The sequence below is a fragment of the Urocitellus parryii genome, chromosome 8, assembly GCF_045843805.1.
Source record: "Urocitellus parryii isolate mUroPar1 chromosome 8, mUroPar1.hap1, whole genome shotgun sequence".
NCBI classification, from domain to species: Eukaryota; Metazoa; Chordata; class Mammalia; order Rodentia; family Sciuridae; genus Urocitellus; species Urocitellus parryii.
The window spans coordinates 111,699,797-111,723,749 of record NC_135538.1 but is presented as its reverse complement, the minus strand read 5'-3'; the positions used below and the strand labels follow the sequence as shown (position 1 = coordinate 111,723,749).

Genomic DNA, 23,953 nt, shown 5'->3' with positions numbered 1-23,953 from the left:
TATAATATATATACATATATATCTTTCTCTAGAAATTATTAAAATGATTATTATTTAGGAAACAGCTGAATGAACTATTTGCTGTTAAAAATAAGAAATCAAACACATGCTAGAAAGTAAGTTGGTAAGACAAACCTTTCCTTCTGCCATAAGGTTGTGCTACTGGAAACTGGCTAGCAAGCACACTGAATGGCAGTCCCCTGGTTTATATACCTAAGGCAGCACTGCCCTTCACCCTGATTGGAAAACTCAGGGGTACAATCTACATAATTGGCTAATTTTAGAACTGAGGTGGTCAAAAAGGAAGGGCGACTACAATTGGATCCAATTAAGGATGAATACTGTATTTTGAAAATGGACCACCGAGGCTGGGGATGTAGCTCAAGCGGTAGCTCAAGAGCCTGGCATGCATGCAGCCTGGGTTCGATCTTCAGCACCACATACAAACAAAGATGTTGTGTCCACCGAAAACTAGGAAAAAAAAAAGAAAATGTGCCACCAGACATTCTATTTCTCCCATTACCAAGGAAGAGTGGAGAAGGAGATGTGGGGGAAGGGCGCTATTTTAGTTATTTATTTTTGTATCTTCACGTTTTTACTTTAATTTCTTTGCAAATACAAAATGCAAACCTTCAGGAATGAGAGCTGTGGAGCGGGTGATGTTCAGAGTACGCCTTTGTCTTAATGTATTTTTCATTTATATGACTTGCATTTTCCTGTCCTCAGGGCTTCTGGATTTTGCTATTCCACCCAGCCACATTAGTGATATTCTGTAGAACAGCTGACAGTCCAGTGATTTAATCCAGATGTGAGCACTGAAATCTCATGTAATTTATTGAATACCTGTATCCAAAAAGTTTCTGGCAACACAGTGCACTATAGAGTCCCAGTTGATTTCCCTGGTATTCGCATGGCTGACTGGGAGCTGTGGCTCACTGATGGGACCCAGTGTCACCAAAGAGTATCATACCATATATCACTAGCCCAGGAAAAGACCAAAATTCAAAATGTAGTTTCAACGGAATGCCTATCACTTTCACACCATTGTAAAGTCAAAAAATCATAAACTGAATCATCATTAAGTTAGATCTCTCTGCACTATAAAATAATGCTTGATCCCTCCTTCACTCTTCAAAGCAAAATTTCAACAAGCTTTAGATTCAAAGATAGAGACTAAAAGCACATAGTCATAGAATAAATAACTACACTGATCTAGCACAATTCATTGCTTATTTTCAAGATTAAATTAGATGATAATGTCATACAACGTTTTAAATCAAATTCAAATATCTAATTTTAAAATGTAGCATACAAATAAGAAGTTCAATTGTCTGAACTCTCAAATCTGGAAGGTTGCTATTTAGTCTGGGTGGCAGGGAGGACCTCTCTGATGAAATGATCTCTGAGAGACTAAAGTGGAATAAGAGAGCAGATCATCTAGGAAAAATAAATTCCCAGAAAAGGGAAAAATTAGTAAAAGATCCTAAAGCAGAGCTTATTAAATGTATTAGATCAGGGACCAGCAAATTATGGCTCAGTTCTTGGAGCTATAAATAAAGTTTTATTGGTACACTCATTTGTTTACATGTTGTCTATGACTGGTTTTGATCCCGAATGACAAGGTGGAGTAGTCATAACAGAGACAGTATGATCAACAAAACCCATTTGCCCTTGATTGTTCATGGAAAGTTTGTCAAATCCCTGTTTAAGATGAACATCAAGTAGGGTAGGCAAAGGTAACTGGAAAAGGTAGGCAGGGCCAGATCCCTCAGGGCCTGGTAGGATAAAACATCTAACCAACCAACCACCAAATAAAAGGCATGTTCCCAAGATGTTAAGAGAACAAATATATTTATTATAAGTTGGGACTCAAAGGTTTCTTTTCACTGACTATTTTCAGGGTACCTGTCTGACCTTTGCTTTATTTCTGGTCCCTGGGGTTGGCTTTTTTCCCATGTGACAGGAATGTGCACATCTGAGAGGCTCCCAAGGACATAACCACAATAGGCTCAAGCAAATGAGGAAGCCTACAACATAAGGATAGCCTTCCAGCTGCATTAATAAAATTGTAAAGTGAGCATTCACAAAAAATAATTATTTGCTACAAATTACTAGGATGCTAACATTATATTTTAAGATATGCCACATGACACAGTGAAACTGCTCCTACCAATTGTCTTCTCTAATATATTTTCATTTAAATAAAATTCCCTAGAAACAAAATGTACTCAAAGACCTTGCTACCTGAAGTGTGGTCCAAAGACCAGCAGCGTCAGCCTCACCTGGGAGCAGGCTGCAAAAGCAGACTCTCAAGTCTAAGCCTACTAAAGAAAATCTGCATTTTAACAAGATCCCCAGGGCACTGGTTGTTGAAGTTTGACTCCATTATTCTAATAGGAATTGGTTTCTAATTATTCTTTTCCAAGCAATGGAAATGCAGAGTTCTAAATTTCAAAGTGGTTAGACTACTTAATTACTATTATACTAGTGAAAACTGGATACAACTTAAATGTTTAATAATAGGGGACTGGCTAAAAAAATGCTGGTACATTTATCCACAAAGAATTATTATGTAGCTATCAAAATCACTACTATAGGAGCTGGGGATACAGCTCAGTTGGTAGAGTGTTTGCCTAACATGCACAAGGCCCTGGGTTCAATCTCCAGCATCACCAAAGAAAGAAAGAAAGAAAAAAATCACTATTGTGGAATACCATAAGAATATATTCAGTTGATCATTAAGTGAAAAAAATTAATTGTAGAGAGAACTAAAACTAAAGCAAGTAGAATGTGGATGTTTTAAACCTTAGTAATATTAGTAAGATATAACTAACACAATGAAGAAAGGATGGGAGGTATAAGGCAGTGTGCACATGTTAATTTCATCATCTATAATGACCACAGGTCAAAATATATCATATAAGGCTGAAAAATCAAGTGATAAGTTGTAATTATATTTAAAGATATAATTAATCAATTAATTAATAGAACTGAGTGTTGAGAGGTAGAGAGAAGAAAGGTGAAGGTAGAAACATAAATTTACTACTTTCAGTTTTTATAGGATGTTAATGAATGCTGCCTAAAAGTATGAAGGATTAATATTAAAAGTTTAAAAGACAACTTTAGAACTGAAATTTAAACTTTCCACATTATCAAAAGGACACACACGGGCTGGGGCTCAGTAGCAGAGTGCTTGCCTAGCACGTGTGAGGCACTGAGTTCCTTCCTTAGCACCACATAAGAGTCAACAAAGGCATGCTGTCCATCTACAACTACAAAAATAATTTAATAAAAAAGGACACACACACACAAAACAGACCAAAAAAGACCATATAATACAAGAAGTATACAGAGAAAACATAGTATAAAATATGAGCTTAAACAAACTTTTAATATGTGAGTTAAAGACATGTGTTAAAACAAAAAATATTCTCATAATGGATTATAAAACAAAACTGAACTATTTTCTCTCTACAAGCAGCATACTCAATGAAAAATAACTCAGGCTGAAACAAAAGTATGGACAGAGCATACCAGGAAAATGTAAACAGAAAGCAAGCAGGGCTCCCAATCTTAATATCAGTTAAGGATGAATTCAGAACAAAATGCAACAAAGAAAACAAAAAGGGCTTTTTATAATGATAAAAGAGTCAATCTAAAATGAAGGCCTAAAAATATGCTTCTTATATATTCCAAAATTTTTAAATGCTCAAAAGAAAATAATATGATAATCTTATGAAAATCATCGGTAAAATATAAATGAGAAAATTAACAAATGGAATCTGTCAGCACACTGGAAAATAAAACAGTGCAATCAAGGGTGGGGCTTGTTCCAGGAATGCAAGGATGGCTCAACTGAGTTAGTCTATAATTATATTAAATTGATCACAGAGAAAAATTATGTGATTAATCCTTACATTGAAAGAGGATTCTGTGAAATTCAATATGTATTCTCAATTTAAGGGAGAAAAATACAATTTGTACTTGTATAATACAAGTACAAATGCATAATCTCTTAAGATATCTGTTTGTTTATCCACCACTTCCCCCAAAGTCAGCAGCATGCTTAATAAAAAAACATTGACACATGCTCATTAAGAAAAAGACAGGGGCTGGGGTTGTGGCTCAGTGGTAGAGTGCTTGCCTAGCATTTGTTATGCACTGAGTTTGATTTTCAGCACCGCATATAAATAAATAAAATAAAGGTCCATTGGCAACTAAAAAATACTTTAAAAAAAAAGAACAAGACAAAGCTATCATTGACTACTATTCTGACTTAACATATTTCTGTATGTTCTAGAGAAATGTATGTTAGAGAAAAAACAAAGAGGAAAAAAGAAGTATAAAAATTGGGGGAAAGTAACTAATTTTATATGATTTTTTGTCTGTATTTATTTTTGGAAGTCCTGGGGATCAAACTTAGGTCCTCATGCATTCTAGGTGTGAGTTCTACACTGAGTTACACCCCCATCCCTCATTATTTGAAAAGAAGTAATTATCTATGTAGAAAATCCAGGAAAATCAACCAAAAGACCATTAATAAGAGAGTTCAGTAAAAGACAGTACAAAATCTCCTCTCTCTCTCTCTCTCTCTCTCTCTCTCTCTCTCTCACACACACACACACACACACACACACACACACACACACACACACACCAACAACCAACTGGAAGAAATAATAGAAGAAAAGACCTACCTTCCATTAATAACAAAAAACCAACCAGGAATAAGCAGGAAACAGTAAGATCGATATGAAGAAAACTTGAAAATGCAACTAAGGGCCAATAAAAAGGCTTAAACAAACATCAGATCTTACTCTTGAACAGTAAAGTAAGAACTTCAAGAAGTTTCTTCCCATAAATTTGTTCACAAATTTAATGTGAGAACAATACAAATACTGATGGAAATTTTGAGGACCTGGTCCGTTAATTCTAAAGTTCACATAGAAAAAATAAACACGTGAGAAAGAGTTTTTAAAAAGAAAACTGAAAAGTAATAGAGAGGGGTCTAGCCCATTCAAATTTAAAAACTTTTTAAATATAATATTATATAAAACCACAATTTTAAAAAATGAGGTACTGGAATGTGAAAAGACTGACCGATTGCATATATATATCCCCCACACACACCAGTATTCCTTTCTGGAGTTACCTTTCATTGATTCCTTTTATTTTTCCTTAACATCCCAGTTGTCAAATTTGTCGTTTTTCTCAAAGCATGTTATTCTCCTTATCAACTGTCTCCCAAGCAGTTTCCTCTGACCCTCAAAAATGCCACCTCCTTGCCCACATCTTCTTTTCTAGGAAACAGTTGGTCCCCCCTTGGAACTCAGCACAAGGCCACTGTCTCCCTGCTGGAAGCTCTGGCCTCCTTATGTATATATGCTGTATGTGTGTGTGTGTGTATGTGTGTGTGTATAAAAACATAAAACAGAAAGAAATTCCAAAAAGTTGCAAATATAAAAGAAATGTGGCTTTTAAATTAGCAGGAAAGAGATGGTTTATTCAATAAAAGATGCCGAGATACCTGAACAAATACAGCTGGATCCCTCCCTGTAACCTACTCCAAAATAAATACTAGGTAGATAAAAACCTAAATATAGAAGAAAATGAAAGCCTTGGCAAACATGGGAATTTTTTCTTTTTGCCATATGACATAAACCCAGAAATCATAAAGTAAAACACATAAATTTGACAACAAAAATTTCCACATAGAAACAAAAACACATCCAGAACAAGAAATTGAGCAAAAGTATTTGAAGCTCTTAACTCAAAGAGCCAATTTCCTTCATTGATAAAGTGTTCCTAAAAGAAATTCAAAAATTTCCCACAACTCAATGGAAATTGGCAAAGGATGAAAAGATTCATGGATAAACACAAATGGCCTTTAAATTTACAGAAATATGTTCACCCATAATAAGAGAAATTTAAAATTGGAACTATGAGGGATCATTTCTCACTATCCGATTGGCAAGCAGAGAACATTGAAGAGCCCCGTGCTGGTGAGTAGAGGAGGAAATTGGCCTTCTCGTATGCCGCTGGTTGGGATGTAAAGCCACTTACTTCTAATCTATCAACATTTTAAGCCACATATCCTTTGACAGTGAATATAATTCTAAAAAATTATTCCAGATATATATCCACATGCCCGGAAATGACACAGGTGCAAGGATATTCATTGCATGTTGCTTGCAACCCCAAAAGATTAGAAACCACCTCAATGTCCATTTAAATAGGGGTTGGTTGAATTATAACCTGTCCCTATGGAAGAATACTCTGTAACTGTGACAAGGAAAGCAGCATCTCTGTTTGTGCTGTTAGGGGATAACTACTAAGAAATACAGTTAGATGAAAGAAAAAAGCCAGTGGGGATAGGGAGGTGGGGGAGTGCCTAGCTGAGCACAGTGGCATCACTTGTAGTCCCAGCTACTAAGGAGGCTGAGGCAGGAGGATCCCTTGAGCCCACTGTTAGAGGCCAGCCTGGGCAAGTTGGTAAGACCCCATCTCAAAGAGAAAAACCAAAAGGTTCCCAGTATTCCTTTCTGGAGTTACCTTTCACTGATTCCTTTTATTTTTCCTTAATATCCCAATTGTCAAATTTGCCGTTTTTCTCAAAGCATGTTATTCTCCTTATCAACTTTCTCCCAAGCAGTTTCCTCTGACCTCAAAAATGCCACCTCCTTGCCCCCATCTTCTTTTCTGGGGAGTAGCTGGTCCCCCTTGGAACTCAGCACAAAGCCACTGTCTCCCTGATGGAAGCTCCTCCGACCCTGTGAGTGGTGTGCGACCTTTGCTGAAGCTCCGGCCTCCTTCAGATGTCATATTCTCACAGCACTGGCACACTGCCCCCAATTAAAGGGACAGGTGAAAGGTGCAAGAGGCAGTTCCAGAGAGGAATGCTGTGTGCCTCTGGCTCTTATGTATTATTTATTCATTTTTGAGACAGGGTCATGGCTGTAGCTGAATGGTCTTACTTGCCTCCCCATTTGACTGTGAGCCGCTTGAGAAAAGGAAGCTGGACTTCATTGGCTCAGCAGGCTCAGAGCCCAGCACCAGGCCTGGCATAGACAGATGCTTGGTGAGTTGGAAAGATGGGGCAGGAGAGGGAAGACAGACTACACCCCCAAGACACCTGGGGGTCTTTGAAAAACAAATATTGGATTATGCCATTTCCTTACATAAGCACATAAGCAAAACCCAAACTCCTAAGAGGAAAAAAGGAAAAAGAGAGCTAGGGGTAGAATCATGATGGGGTGCTATAATTTTTTAGCTTAAAGAAATAATAGACATGAAGGGTGGGAGGGAGGCTTTCACTATACACTCCAGGTACCTCTTGATTCTGAAATATATATATATATATATATATATATATACACACACATAAATACAATACTTTATCCTTAACTCAGTGAGACTTTATCAGGGTCTCACTGAGTTGCTTAGGGCCTCGCTTTTTGCTGAAGCTGACTTTGAACTCGATATCCTCCTGCTGCTCAGCCTCCCCAGCTGCTGGGATTACAGGTGTGTGCCACTGCACCTGGCAGGAAACTGTATTTTTAAGTGATAATCGTACATAGTATAGTAGCTCCCCTTAATTGTGGTTTTGCTTGCTGTGGTTTTAGTTACACAGAAGTCCAGAAATAAACAATTCATAAGTGTTAATAGCTTTCATTAGAGTATATTGTTATAATTATTCTATCATTAGTTAATCACTTACTGTGCCTAATTTGTAATTAAACTCTATCATAAGTATGTATGTATAGGGAGAAACACTGTATGTATAGCGCTCAGCACTGCCTACAGTTTCAGGCATCCATTGGGGGTCTTGGGATGTACTCCCTGAGGATAAAGAATGTGCACAGAATTTGGCATTCAAAGTGCCCTCTCCTCTGCTGACCTCCCCCGCCACAAACTGCTTTTACCTTTCTAAGCTTCTGCCTGGCAGAAACCTCAGAATGTGGTTCTTTGTGCACTCACCTTGTCTTCTCTCTCAGCTTTTTGAGAATGAGATCCAAGCCTTTATCCAGCCCAAAGTTGCAAATGAAAGTGTGTATCAGAGAAACCAAAGCATTTAGTTCAAACTTTACTTTCTTTGGTTTAGGGGCCAATTTTCTCTTCTAGTTCCTACTCATCCCCACCCCCAGCTCCCGCAATGCTCAGTCAAGCCACAACTAAGTCTAGGGAGGGGCTGTTTTATTTTAAAATATGTACATAAATTACTTGTGGTAGCTTTCTATGCCTTTCCCAGGACCTCTGGTGAGCCCTTTCCTCTGTGAATGCTAAAGTGAAAGGAACGCCAAAAGCAGCACAAGTGGTTCAGATAAACATCCCAGTAGGTTTTCCACATTACATAAATTATCAAGTGTGATGCGAAGGGCCCAACTGGATAGAGCAGTGGCTCTATGCTTCCCCCTGGTGGTGAGATGTTCCACCACATCTCCACCCCACCCCTGCACGCAGCCAGTGCTTAGTCACCCAGGCTTTGCAGGGGCTTCTTTGCTGTCCCCAGAAGCACCAAGACTAGTACACCTAAAAATATTTGCTGGTGTAAGTGGCAGAAACCAAAACCACATAGTTCAAATTTTCCTTTCTTCTGCCCAGCTGAAGATCACTGGTTTGTCCAATTGTGTAACTTCCTGATTCTTTATAACAGTTTTTGAGCCTAATCATCTGCACAGCTCAATCCAAAGGCAAATGTGGAAGACCTCCCATGCTCAGAGTATAATCCTAAATCCTCACTGATAAAACTCCCAGGCTTTTAGAAAGGCCATTGCATCTACCAACAGACACATTCATCCCTACCCCGAAGTGGACCCTCAGAATGGGTTAGGGCTCCTGGACTGTGGCCCAGAGTTATAGTTCAAATGACTGAGCCTGAAGGACAGAGAGGGCTAAGAGAGGACTGAGTGATGGTCCACCAGACTGGAAGACAATCACACAGAGCTTCTGGTGCTCCAAGCCCACTTGGAGCAAGAAATAACCCTGCATGGCAAAAGTTCTTTCAGTAAAGAATTCTCTGAGAAGTGGACCAATCTTGAAACTGGATTCTTTAGGGGTCACTAGAAACACATCATCTTTAATCAGAAATAAATGTGTCCCTTCCCAAGATGGGGAGAGGCAGGGACACACTGGATATCATTTTGGAGTCCCCTCCAGAGGCTCCTTTAATAGTCCCTATGAAAAGACAAGATGGGATACTGTAAGCCAAAGCCAAAGCCAATTTACTTGTGAGACTTGGATAGAAATGACCTCACTGGCGCCTACAGGTATTACAGGAACAGAACACACATTCTTTCCCTGATGACAGAGCAGCCTTTAATGGAACTTCTCCCAGGGATAATGGTCAGGCCCTGAGTGGAAAGTCTGAGATCAACAGGCCCAAATTCAGAAAATCAAGACGATTCCTAAAGCTTAATGGTCTGATAAGAACAGCAAATATGTACTGTCCTTTCTCCTCCCTGCTGGGCACAGAGCTGCCTCATACTCCATTCTGCCATGTCACATGGAACCTCTGAGTGGTGATGAGTTGTTCACGGAGAATTCCACCTAAGACAGGTTTAGGGCAATCTAGGCTCTACCTCATTAGAAGCAGCCACATATTCAAAGAATGCTGCTGAGGCTCCTCATAAATCGCACTGAAGAGAAGTCTCTACCTTACTGAGATTATTATAGGGATCCAAACCTCCTTAATTCAGAATCACAGGCATTGTGTTTTAGGGGAAAAGCTGAATTATATGTTTAAAAATAGAAACTAGTTATCTCCTATGACAATTCTATTACCCTGGGCATTGCAATAAAACTTTAATTAGGGAGATTTCTCCCTTGCAATGGGCTTTTTAGAAACAGAGGCCCAGCTACTCAGAAGGCTAAAACAGGAGGATTATATCAAAATAAAAAATAAGATGGGCATGGTGACACATGCCTATAATCCCAGCTACTCGGAGACTGAGGTAGGAGGATCCCAAGTTCAAAGCCGGCCTCAGCAATTCAGCAAGTCCCTAGGCAAATTAGTGAGACCCTGTCTCAAAAAAAACAAAAACAGGGGCTGGGGTTGTAGCTCAGTGGTAGTGCCTAGCATACACAAGGTGCTGGGTTCGATCCTCAGCACCATATAAATGTAAAATAAAGATATTGTGTCCACCTAAAACTTAAGAATAAATATTTAAAAAAAAAAAGAAACAAAAGGCTGGGGATGTAACTCAGTAGTTAAGTGGCCCTAGGTTCATCCCTGATACCAAAAATAAAAAATAAAATAAAAAATAAAGGGCTGAGGGGTGACTTTGATAGAGTACTTAACTAGCATGCACAAAGCTTTAGGTTAAATCCCCAGTACCAACAACACAAGAAAGAAGGGGAGGGGGGTAGGTGAAGTAAAGTATCTGGGAAATTCAGAAAGCCTTATGAAATAAATCAGAAAACAAAATCATAATATGATAAAAACTTTCACGTTGCATAGGGATTAATCTGTTTCCCAATCTTTCCACATGCCCAGTTTAGACAGAAGTCCTAGGAGAAAAGATTTCTCTGTCAGCTAGGAGGGTCCTCTTCTCACTTGGATGACTCTGAGGTCAGACTCCAGTGGCAAAGGGCAGAACACACGGCACCCAGCAGGGAATGTTCAACCAGGGCTGAAACATCAAGTCACCCGGTCACAGGATGAGTGAACTCCCCTCGGCACTCCCCCAGAACTAAAACTCCCCTCATGTTCAGTGTTACCAATTGTTTTATTTTGTCCCCTGACCCCTCCCGGCTGGACTGGGTGCTCAGACAATTGGCAATGTGCCTGCTTTTTCATCATCGAATCCCAAGTGAATAGTGGGAAGTTGGCATTGAATAAATGAAAGATAAATCTAAACTAAGAATTTGCTTTAATAAGTAAATCAGGCAAGAAAGAACAAAAATAATTAACAGGCCTCTATTAACAATGTTTCATGAATGTTAAAGTGATGAGTTTCATAACATAAAAATTAACAGCGAACTCTGAAATGAAAACTTACCAAAATTTAAATGACTCAGTAATGTCTTAAGTTTGGACACAACTATTGTTTAAAACTAGAGTCCTTTGACTCATCAGTATGAAAGTATTTGATGGCTTGTGCTGCCCAATTTCAATGAACCCAAACTTGAACTAGAAGAGGAAGGAACACTAAACTCAGGCCTCTGACACTACCCATGCAATTTCTCATCGGTGCCTACAAGCGAAGGACTTAAAGTCCTCAGAAAATATGATACAACCCAACAGCCACTACTAAGTCTGGAATCCAACATCAGCCCTGCCCTTTGTTCATACTCAAGAGTTTTTCTTGCTGAATTAATAACCACTTATCAATTCCTTGATACTGACTTTGTGAAATCCCTCTCCATGCCTGTCATTTAGAACTTTGTCTCTTCTTCTTTTACTAATGAGGACAGGACAGTAGAAGAATTGAAGATGGTGAGGGACAATGAATGGGACCTGTTTCTGAAAAGAAAATGTTAAAGACATTTTACATTTCAATTAATGATCAAAAAAAGCAAGAATTAAAGCAGAAGGTAAAACAGAAACAAAAACAACCCCAAAATTCGGGGGAAAAAAAGCTATAAATATTGACTTAAAGAGAACATTTAACATACAGTCCTGCTGTACCTAATCATTATTTCAAATAGCTCAATACTTCAAAAAGACAATCTCCCAATGCCTTCCTAGTGCTCCAAGTCATCTCTCAAATGACAAGACAAACAGTTCTCCTTTTTTGAGCAACCTTTATAAACTGCACCAGCCCTAATGGGCATGTCTTTTAGAGAATTTCACCAAAGAGAAGTTCAAAGATAAAACTGCAGCAGCAGATCAGGGGAAACACGCAGCCATAGCCAACCCGCAAGCTGTCCTTAGTCCTGTGCATCTGAACCCAAGTCCGCACTCCAAGGATGGGACGGTTGGTCCTGGGCGGGCTGCAGGACAGTGGGGCTGGGTCCTATCTGCCTGCCAGGGGTCTAAACTGCAACTCGCGTTCCAACTGCTCTGCTGTCAGGGTTCCCTGGATGGCTTCGCAGCCTGGGTTGAACACAGAGTAGGCACTCTTCTCTCCCTTCTTCCTGTCCTCAGAGGCTCGAGTCCCTACATACATCCAGTAGAACAAGGACAGGACAAAATAAGCCAGGCCAAATTCCAGTTCCACAAACAGTCCCAGGAGGACCAACCAGAGAAGAATCTTCAAGAAGGTGACATTGGTCAGGAAAGGCTGGTTCCGGTGCCATTGTGGAGGAATGGCTGTGCCCTGTGGGGGCTGGGCTGTGCTGCTCCCAGGTTGAGCTGCTTCCTAGGAGACAGAAGCAAACACAAGTCAGAATAAAGGGTAATGGAGCTGAGAGGACCAAAACTCATCTAGAGAGGCAGTCCGCGTTGTTCTGGGAAGGCTGCTGGCTCACTGATTTCTATTTTCTTGCCCTGTTCTCTAAAACAAGCGTTGCCAGAGAGTGCATATGCTTTGCTTCAGCGGAACCAAAACCAATCAGCACATAGGGAGATGTGACCCAACAAAAACCTTATGCACTCAGATAGCGTCCCATTCATGGGAGTTATTTCCTCAAATTAGTCCGCTGCTAACAAAAGCTAATTTGTGCCCCAAACAAAAACAGTCCGGTAATTGATAATACAACAGCCGTGATGTCTGCCTCCCACACAGTCAACAGACATTTGATGACTTGATTAGATAAAATATTATGAGTGACATGATTCTAAAGTGGACACTGCACAAACAAAAACAGGGAGGCAAAAATCCCTTTTACACATTAAAAAAAAAAAAAAAAACAGTGTTATGGCCAGTACCAGACCCTCTCACCATCCCACCCCATAACCATCCTCCAGATCCGTCACTCATCCCAAGGCCCCGGCAGCATCTCCTGAGCAGACTCTGCCTCCTGTCTCTTCCCTTCCAAACAGCAAATACATAACTGCTAAATTAATTTTCTAAAAGACCTGCCACCCTCCTGTCCACAAAAGTTCAATAAATTCCCATTATCTACAGGTTAAAATTCAAACTCCTGTAGCTGGAAGCCAAAGGTCTCCACATATTCCACAGACAGAAATGCCAGTTCACAACCCCTGTGCGGTGTGCTAATGGAAGACCACATGTAGGTAGCTGTAGGAAGCTTCCTCTCCACTCCATTTTTTTTCAAATGTTTTTGGACAAGACCCACAAGAAGGAATACATATTTTACTACAACACAGCACACAGACATGCAGCAGAAACAAAGTGCCACAAGTCAACACTTACCCTCCTGAGAAACTCCTATTTCCTATTCTACCCTATTCTTAAACAATTTTTAATGAGGAACAACAGCCTCTATACTGATTTCACCATCCACTAATGGGTCACAACTTGCAGCTTGAAAAGCAAAAGCCTAGGGCTGGGGATGTGGCTCAAGCCATAGAGCGCTCGCCTGGCATGCGTGCAGCCTGGGTTCGATCCTCAGCACCACATACAAACAAAGATGTTGTGTCCGCCGAAAACTAAAAAATAAATATTAAAAAAAAATTCTCTCTCTCCTTCTGTCTTTAAAAAAAAAAAAAAGAAAAAAAAGAAAAGCAAAAGCCTAAAAACTGCCTGTGCAATTCAATGCCCAGTTCATGGCTCCACGCACGGTCCTCTCTTCCAACTTAACTGGTCTTACTGCCGAAGACATCCTTTCCTTCCGCCCAGGCCAGCAGTTAGTGAACTGGGCATGCCCTGACCTCTCTGGCCATCAGGGAGGGTGCCCCTTTGTCTCCCAATGCACTAACTGGCTCTTTCTCCACAAGTACCAAATCTTCAGCACTGAAAGGTCTGTGAATTTAGGCCACGTGTGTCCCTCAGTTCATACATACCACACAGGCCATGGACTGTCATGTCCTTCTGTGTCTCCAGAACCAAACACAGCACCTCCCACACAGATTCTCAATACAGAGCAGGTCTTTCAGTTTTTACAACTGCCTCTTCAGTTATATCCCCTGCTGTTCTTCTCCTGAATATTTAAAAAGGGACCCAAAATATCAGCTTCCATAAAAACTACTGGTCATCTGATTTACAGTGCTAAAAATTCCATTTTGTTGGAACTTTCTTTTTTAGTATCAACATTGTAATTATTATCTTCAGCTGGATCAGAAGGTCTGAAATGATGATTTCATCAGCAACATGGCCTTACCTAACATTTATTAAAGAAATATCCCTTTCAGATTTGACCAGTGTGCCCAATAGTTCTTGCCCGAGAGGAGGGATGTATTGGGGAGGACAGGTTTGGCTTGTGTGAGAAGAGAGACAGACGGTGTGAAGAGGCAGGGTGGGGGTGGGTTGAGATGGTGGGAGAGGCCAGGCAGGCCACAACAAAGATTCTGGAAATGGGAAGCCACTGAAGGTCTTCGCAGGGAACTAACACAATCCAATTGATAACTACTATTGCCATATAGAGAATGCATTGCAAGGGACCAAAAGTGTACAGGGGAAGTGTTAGTGCTCATGTAGAGGCCCAGCAAGACAGGATCAGGCATGGATCAGGTGGCAGCAGAAGTCAATGAGAAATGATGGATTGATGGATACAGAATACATATTGAATGTCAATGAACTGAAGTTCACAGTAAGTTGAATTTATTTTAATATTCAGGAAGCATTAAAAAAATGCCTCCATTTACTGAGTACCTCCAAAATGCCTGATCTCCTGTAATCTAGAAGGCAAGCATTACTATTCCCAATTTACTGGTATGGAAACAATGAGAGGTTTAAGCAATTACAACTAGTGATAGGAGGGGTAAGGTCTGCCTAGGATGTTAGAATGGTCCCCTCCAAAGCCCTTTTGGTTTCATTAGAGGCCGTTATGGGAGACAGCAGGGAAGAGGCTAGAGAGCTAGAGGGAGGTGCAGTGGTGATGGCAAACAAACTAACAGTGGGCACAAACAAGGGAGAGGGGGAACAGGGGACTCTTCTGCTTCACTTACAGGGTGTCTATAAAAGCCATGTGCAGACGTGTTGGTGGTGGTTATGTCACAGTGGGTGCAGTTCAGGGATGGCATTTCTGTTCTTCCAGCACCCAGCCGCTTCCCACCTCAGGGCCTCTGCACCCACAGGGCTCAGAGGACAAGCCTTCCCCTCCCATCACCTGGCAGGCTGCCTCCTCTACAAACTTCAGATCAGGGTCACCACATGTGTCCTTAGCCTTGTTCCCAGGTCTCTGCAAGGGTGGCTCCTTCTAGTTAAATGTCATCTACTCAGGGAGGCTCTCCCTATTCGCCTAATACACAACGTCACTCCCAACTCCCCACCACAGTACCCTGCATTTATTTTTTTCCTTTCATAGCATTTTTTGTCTGGTTGTGTCCTCCTTCCCCTGCTGCCCCAAGCTGACATGGAAGTTATAGGTGAGCAGGACTGTGTGTCTTGGTCACACTATCTCCTAGGATTGAGGGCAAAAGCTGGAACCCCTGGGCACGCGACAGGACTTAATAAATGATGGCGAGGGAAAGAAAAATTCAAGATGACTCCAAAATTCCCGTGGTGATGCACGGTAGTGTTTGGCCAGATGGCTCCAGAGAAGAAACCCAAGCCATGGGCCAGCCTGAGCCAAGCTGGCAGTGAAGTGCTGCCCATAAGTGTGGGGACTGGTCCCTACAGCTGGGCAGTGCCTGCATGGGATGACACCGAGGAAGGGGACAGGAGGATTCTGTAGGATGATTAAAAAAAAAAAGCCACGTGCATTTTTCTCCTAATGTGGTAGAAGCTCATCACAAAATTAAATACTGAGTTTGGAGGGGCTTGCTTTTTCCCAAGCAAAATTTGGGGCAAGGAAGATGAAAGATACTTATATTTCCTTATCAATGACTACTGAGAAGAAGCAATTATAAAAAGAAAGCTAACGAAGTCTCTGATGGGCCAATGTGCTATCAAAATTATTAGATAGAGATGGATAGTAATTTAAAAAAAAAATTTTTTTAATGAGAATTTCTACACCAAAGCAAAACCAGGAATGATAACAGTCGATGAAAATGAGCCTAAGGCTAAGTCCCTTCTAAAAAGCAAAGCAATGAACTGGAGCCAATCAGTGTCCAGCATTTCCTCTTATCCCTTTGTCAGGCCATCAGCTTTTGGACTTTTAATAATGGAAGCTTTCTCCAAGTTCAGCTTTTCTGAGTTCAACTTAATGATCTCATAGTCCTTCAGAAAGGAGACTTACAGTGTAAAGCTTATTGTGTGTGTTAGACATTGTTTTTTAACTACAGGGGGAACAAAGAGTAGGGAAAATGGATTTTAAAATCTTGAGCAATTGTGCTCATGAGTTCTAATGAACCAAAGACAACTGAGACAAACTGCAGGAAAGGAATGGATTGTAGAACCCTGCTGCCCACTATTTCTACAAGTGAGTGGAAACCATACTGTGGAGAATAACACCCAATCAAAATTGAGTAACAAGTTTTTCCTGATTAAATAAAACAAAACAAAAAAAACTCCTTAAGATCTATGTTGTGCAATAATAGATGTACTTAAGGGAAATAATTTTAAAGTGAACAAGGTATACTGCTCCAATATGTTTTGACATTTAAAAGGTATTCTTTGGTTCTTATGAGGAACAAAGGCCTTGTCACCTTGTCACAAATTGCTGCAAAGCACACTGTCATCTCCTGGCATGCTTTGTCTTAGGTATCCCCCCACATACACTCCAGTCTCCCATACAGCCACCCTGCCATTGTACTCATGAGGGAAAATTAAATGAAGATCCAAATTAAAATTCATCTGCAAAATAAGAGATTACCAGAAGAATTAAATTAAGGATGAAAAGGCTATCACACTAACCCCATTTTTTTTTTTTTTTTTTTTTTGCCATGAACATTCATTATTGAACTTGAATAAGCTTTTCTAGTCCAAGGGCAATTCATCAGCAAGTGCCACCAATGGCAGTTAGTTACAACACTTTTGCAAGTTTTGTATCCAAACCCCATTTCTAAAGTACAGGCTTTCTGGTCCAGCATGTGCCGCAGACGTGAATAAAATGAGGCCTTAATTACTGCCACTTTTGACTACTATTCAGTTAGACCTTTTACTCTCTATTGCAGTGGACCCAGGCCCCTCTTGGTTATGGAGAGGTTTCCCAAAGCCATAGTGTAACTGGGAAAACCTAAATAAAACCTCCAGCTTCTACTGCTTTTAGATGACTTTAAAGTCACTAATTCTGGAGATGAGGCAGGTAAACAATTCAGTACCCCAACAGTTTGGCTGTAGATGATTCCTCTGACTGAAGCCACTTAAGGGGTTAAAACAGTTGTCTTAGGCCAGCTTCCCCCGTTCTCCTGGGAAAGACCTTTTGTATCCTAATGATTACCTAACAAGGTTAGTTATTCTTGGGGAAGGGAACTGAAACTGAAAAATTCTTGGGAAAGGAACCCGAGTGGTAAAACTTCCTAATCAGAAACTTTTCTCTAGGTTTACAGAACCCAGGACATCTGATGGTCTTCAGATAACATTAAGTGTGCACCAAGGATGTGCTAATCTTGTTCTTTACTTAAAAGTAAATTAATGTTTAACTTTCAGGAAAATAACGCGTACTAAAGTACTAAAGTACTAAAAACTTATAGTACTGACATAAGAGACGAATGTTATCTCAAGGATACTGTGGCAGAAGAGAAAAGAAAGCAAGCCCTAGATGAGGAAGACCCAGCTTGGCAGTAGCCTGGTTGCCTGTGGCCCCAAGCTCCTCCTCTCCATCCCTATAAAAGCCCTGTGTGAACCTGAGTTTCCTAAGTTTTTTTTTTTTTTTTTTTTTTTTTTGTCGTGACAGTCTCCCATCTTCTTTGGTTTGCTGGCTTTCCAAATAAATCTTTTTCCTTGCCCCACAACCTAAGTCACTGCCTTTGTGAGTTGCGTATAAATACAAATCTGGGTTCGGTAACAAAGGGGTCTACAATTCTAGACCCTAGTTTCCTGCCTGGACTCAGGAGCTGTGTGGGATGCGGATTGGCAAGAAAAGATCCGTACGGGTCGGTGCTGACCAGAGTGGAAGAACACCGGAGGCCCGATCCCCAGCTCCAGGGAGGCCAGCAGCTGTCCCAGCGCCGAGGCTGCTCTACTTCCCGAGGAGGGCGGGGCCTGCGGAGCCACGCGCCGGGCGGGAACCCCGGGAGGGGCGGGGCCTCGGCCGGAGTGTGCGGGGAGGCCACGTCGGCGTTCCTGAGGCCAGGTCCGCCGACGAGGCGTTGCTCAGCTCACCTGAGCGTGGCTGGGCGGGGCTCGGGCGCTGGCGGGCCTCGGTTTCCATACCAGGACCAGGAACTGTCTTAGCCAGCTTGGGACTGCCTTTGGAGTCGCAGCTACTTCCTCCTTCTCTCCTGAGGTTTGTGCCTCCTGGCTCGAAGTGCTGGGTTGGGCAGCCAGCCCGGCCCGTTTGCGAGCTTCTCGGAACTCAGCTAACCGCTGTTCCATGACGCGCGCTGCGCTCCGGGAGCGCGCGCCCGCCAGCCCGCGCGCGAGGTCCTTCCTCGCGCAGCCCAGCGCGGCACTGTTGTGCGCCTGCGTCGGCGGTTGCCCGGTGCGCATGCGTGGTGGTGCGTCCTGGCCGCAAACTTCCGAAGATTTGTGACGTCGGCGGGCCTGAAGCAGCCCTCTGTTCCAAAGCACGTGGACGCAAGGTGGACTCAGAACTGTCCCATTGTTACTCTTGCCCCGAGTTCCTCGGAGGAAAGCTCTGTTTTGCCCATTCTCACGTCAGGTCTCTGGTCCCAACACACCCGGCCTCGGGTACTGTTGAACGCTCCTGCTGGGCACGACGAGGAGCCCCACAGTGAGAAGGTGGTCCCAGGCACCGAGAGCCCCCGATCTCTGGGAGGTTTCTCATATCAGGATGACAAGCTATGAGAAACCTTTTCCTTTTATCAGGGTATTCCAGCCATGAAATTTGGAGAGGGATTTTCTCACTGCTCACAAAGCAAGCTGTGTATCATTGCTCTTGCCACTAGAAATAATCTGTTGATGTGCCCAGATCGGTCAGAAACTTATGGGGGAAAAAAAGCCCCCCCCCCAAAAAAAAATGGGAGTGCAACTTAAAATACACAAATCTGAAGGGTAGGTTTAATAGCGCTCTTCTTAACATGCTAGCTCTCTTGTGATGTGTGCACCTGTATAACCACCACAAGATAAAAGAACAGATAGTTCTAGTACCCTGGGAGCTCTTTGTGCCCTCTCTCAGTTAGTACTCACCTAAAAGAACACCATCCAGGTCAGATTTTTATAGTTCTAAGCTTCTATAGTGAAGTAACACATAATTGAGACTCAAATGTTTGTTGAATCCTGATGAGTTTGAGTCAAGAAGCTAGACAAACAAAATGAAGTGTTTCATTCACCTAACAAATGAATGTTATCTAGGGCTATGTATTGAGTATTGTATCAGGCAGTAGGGGTGCTGGGGTTAATGAAACAAAGACCTCTGTTTTATTAGATCTTACATTCTAAGTGGAAAGACAGGCAGTAAACACACAATTATATATATAATGTGACATCAGGTGCTGATTAGTGCTATGAAGAAAGACAAAGTAAGGAATGAAAGTGGGAGAGCTATTTAGAGCCAGTGACCAGGGAAGACCTCTCCGAAGGGGAGCATGCTGTTTGAGCAGAGACCTATCTGAAATGACTGAATGAGGAATGTAACCACCTGGACAAGAGTGTTTGAGTCAGAGGAAATAGCAGGTGCAGAGGTCTGAGGTCTCCGCTGGTGTGTCTGACCTGCTCACAGAATATCAGGGAGGCTGGTATGACTAGAACAGAGGGAGGGAGAGAATGGTAGAAAGTAAAGATGTGCTGATAGCCAGGAGCCAATCACATCAGTTCTTGTAAACCAGGGTCAAGTCTTTGAATTGTATTCTAAACATGGTGGAAAGCAATTGGACAGTTTTTGAGCAGGCGATGACAGTTGTATGAGAAAGCCAGAGATGCACTGGCTGCTGGAGGTGGGGCCCTGGGAGAATGCTGGAGGAGAAGGAAAACCAATTAGGAGCAAATATGGTAGGATAGAGAGTGTGATAGCTTGAGCTACTATAGTAGAGAGAGAAGAGATGAGAATTGGTCAGATTCTGAATTTTTGAAGATTGGAGCCAACAAGGTGCATAGATTGTTTGGATATGGAGTATGAGAAAAAGAGGAATCAAGGATGATAAATTTCTTGCACACATCTGTGCACACACACACTGTCACAGTAAAAAAAAAAAATACAAGTGGGCTGGAATTGTAGCTCAGTGGTAGAGCACTTGTCCTGTACATGTGAGGCACTGGGTTTGATCCTCAGCACTACATAAAAATAAATAAATAAAATAAAGGCATTGTATCCATCTACAACTAAAAATACATTAAAAATTACAATAAATACAATTTTAAGATATTAATTTTATTTGCAGTTCTAGAATTGGGCAACACCTCATCTCATATTTATGTTGCACCTCAATAAAAATGAAATGTTCTAATAAACTGAGCAGAGGAGGTTGACTTTATAGACAGAAAAGGTTGAGTAAAGAAAGAAAATAAAACAAGCAAATTAGTTGTTTCAAAATTTTCTTGTAAAAACAGGGAGGAATTCCTTATCTTACCAGCTAAATTTTTCTTGTTTGGGAATTTGACTATTATTTTTCTGATTTCTTGGAAGTTCAGATAAACAACTTAGTTGTGACTTAGTGGTGTGGAACTTCAGCATGAGTAACTGCATTTTTGGTTTAGTCTTTTGAGCTTAGTGCAGGAACTCAGTCAAACCAATGGCCTCCCTGTAAAATTTATTTAACACTTCCATACAGGATAATATCCCAGGCAATCGAGTTAAGGATTCTGGGCCCCTCTGCCAAATGCAAGGAAGACTAGGGGGAAAGGATTGTGGAATAAACATTGAAAGTTTTGTTTGGACCTGCCAAAAATTTGAGATGCCTATTGGACAACCAAATGTAGGCAGATGGATAGTGAGAACTGAAAGGGAGGAATCAGGGTTGGAGACACTGGGAGTGATCAGCATATGTATGGTATTTAAGCCGTGACTGAGATCAACTAGAGAGCATTATGGGTAAGAAGAGAAGATATTTAAAGACTGAGCCGAGTGGATTAGAGATGGTCTGTAAGACAGAAAAAATGTTTTTTGTTTTTTTTATGTACCACGTGTCCTCATTGAGAAACCACAGGAAATTTCTTGCCCATTTTGGCATCAGGAGTAAATCTGCTTCTCTTGAAAGACAAGATCCTTTCTTTGTGTTTCTCACTTGATGACAGATGAGACCTTGGAGTTGTGTGTATGGCCCACATCTAACAGGCATATAGCATTAAGATATGATTCGTGGACCATTGCAAGGTAAGGAGGACTTGGTAAGGAGCTAGTTACAAAGGTATGGCAAGATGGGGGAGCAGCAAGCCATGTTCACATAAAGAGTTACCAGCTTGCAAGGTAGAAGCAACTAGAGGACAAGGTATTGGTTGTTAGAACCCTATTATGGTATGGATACGAGGTATCCCCCCAAAGCCCCCATGTTAATGCAGGAGCTGAGATGATTAGACTATGAAAGCCATAACCTAATAAGTAGGTTAATCCATTTGATGAGTTAATGATCTGAATGGCTTACTGGGTGGTACTTAGGCAGACCAGCATAGCTGGAGGAAGTGGAGCTTGGGGATTGTATATTTTGTCCCTGACTCCTCCCCCAACTCTATTTCCCTGCCACTATGAGCTGAGCAGCTCTCCTCTGTCGCACCCTTTCACTGTGATGTTCTGCTTCACCTTGGGCTTGGAGCAGTGGAGTCAGCTGACCATGGACTGAGACCTCTGAAACCATGAGCCAAAGTAAACTTTTCTTCCTCTAAGTTCTGGTCAGTATTTTGGTCACAGTGATGAAAAACTGAATAATACAAACCCAGGAGGCCCATAGGGTGAAGCCAATAGCCAGGGGCACCCAGGACTGTCTATAGCTAAGTGCTGATGTTAGTCCTGCTCTGTCGTGCCTCGCTAACCTTATTTCCCCTTGGCTTTGTTTTCTTATTTATTATGAATTTATTTTGTCTTGGTACTTTGTAAAACCTCTTTAAGTCCTTTTTGGAAGATATTGAAAGAATGGAAGAAAGAAAAGATGAAAGAGATGATCATGGAGAATAACTCCTGCCAAAACAACTTCATTTCCTCTTTGGATAGGATTGTAAAACTAACAAATACAAGAAAGGTCCCAAGAATGTACTCAATGTGTGAGTTTAATAATTTCTTTTCCCCTTGGGGGAATTGGGGTGGGTGAGAATTGCTACTAGCATCTAATCATAGAAGCCAGGGCACTGACCAACATCCAGAAATGCCCAGTACAGGCCCCCAAAACAAAGGTTATTTCATTCAAAATAGGAAAGTTGAGAAACCCTGCCACAGAAAAAGCCGAAGCTGCAGGGCTCTCGAGATGTAGGCTTAAAACTCACAATGCCATTTTCACTTCACCCTGCTAGAGACAGCATCATGGATCCAGACCAGATTCAAGGAATTGAGAAATAGATTCCACTTTCTGGTGGGAGGAACTATAAAGACTTTATATTCATTGGTTATCTACCTCAAAAGCAGATGCTTTGGAGAGGGACACAGGAGTTTGAATCTAAGTAATTTTTCATTCTGGAATACTTAGAAGATACAAAATTATATATGATAGATAATGTATATGTTCATGTATGTCATATTTGTATGTGCCCTGTGGCCCTGTACAGTTCTGTACTCCTATAACTGTACCATAAAAGGCAAAGTATATACGATAAGAGGGGGTGGGGGCTAGGGAAGAATAGAGGTACTTTGTATTAGACAAAGGGGAGTGAAGGGAGTGGAGGGGATATGGGGGTAGGAAGGACAGTGGAATGAATCAGACATTATTACCCTTTGTGCATATATAATTACATGACTGGTGTGATTCTACACCATGTACAACCAGAAGAATGAGAAGTTATACTTCATGTATGTATGATGTGTCAAAGTGCATTCTACTGTCATGTATAACTGATTAGAACAAATTTTTTAAAAGGCAAAATATACTTCTCCACTCCTTGACTTGAAACTGAACCATGAAGGTTGCTTTGGCCAAGTGGGAATGGTGGAAGAAATTATGTAAGCAAGGACTTGAAATATGTTTGTTTTGGGTATAAGTAAATCCCCTTAATACGCTGCATTGCCATGAAGTGAACTTGCAGCATCTAGCCAGCTGGTCCAGGAATCTTGTGAAACACCTGGGTTCTGGTCACCTGCCTAACCCACAGACCTGCCATTTAAAACTGAGCTGCCCAGCTGAGCCCAATCTAAAAGAGTTGTCTCCCAGTTTACTCTAAGATGTATGGAAAGTAGATGTTTATTTTATGTCACTGAAATTTTATCGCTGTTTGTTACACAGCAAAAGCTAATTGATATATAACCACTCCTCATGAAGTCCTCTGTGTCCATGTGTGTCCCTTTCTGATTCCTTCCCATTCCTTTAGTCTGTAAATGTGGTAAATTACCTTAATAGACTTTCTGTTGCAAAACCTTCCTCCATTCCTCCATTTATAAAATTTATAAAAGTCACTTTATAAAATTCAAAACTAGATTCAATGTGATAACTTTTTAGGCAATTTGCATCTATGCTTGGTGAGATTTTCCTATGATTTTAATATACTGTCCTTGAAAAATTTGAATTTTAGGATTATACTAGCTTTATGAAGTAGCTGAAGTCTGCCTCCATCTACTCCCTCCCCCAGTTTTCTAGAACAGTTTGAATAGAATATGAATTAATGGTTTTGTGAATGTTTAGTAGGACATAACTATCAGAACCTGGTGATTTCTTGGATCCAAAAAAAAAAATTACACTACAATTAAGTGAGTTTATAGCTGGTCATCCTTATGCCAAAAGGGGTAAAAAACAGATCAACATTAGCCTGTCTAGTCTTACATTTTTGGGAATGTTTTGGATGAAAATAAAAGGCAATTTATCACATATTCA

General features: G+C 41.2%; 1 protein-coding gene across 1 annotated transcript; it reads right to left on the bottom strand.

Annotated features, from left to right (window-relative positions):
* Positions 1–11,742: 11,742 nt before the first annotated feature.
* On the bottom strand, positions 11,743–18,497 carry Saysd1 (SAYSVFN motif domain containing 1). The gene is made up of 2 exons (XM_026383527.2): positions 18,210–18,497; positions 11,743–12,299 (listed from the first exon to the last, which is right to left on the bottom strand). The coding sequence occupies exons 1-2, from the start codon at positions 18,420–18,422 to the stop codon at positions 11,955–11,957; spliced, it is 558 nt and encodes a 185-aa protein (XP_026239312.2). The 5' UTR covers positions 18,423–18,497; the 3' UTR covers positions 11,743–11,954.
* Between the last annotated feature and the right edge of the window lie 5,456 nt (positions 18,498–23,953).

Bases quoted from the DNA above. Each gene is read 5' to 3' on its own strand.
- Saysd1 (XM_026383527.2), bottom strand. From the start codon at position 18,422: ATGGAACAGCGGTTAGCTGAGTTCCGAGAAGCTCGCAAACGGGCCGGG. The intron at 12,300-18,209 runs GTGAGCTGAGCA...TCTGTCTCCTAG, and splicing joins CCCCGCCCAGCCACGCTCAG to GAAGCAGCTCAACCTGGGAG.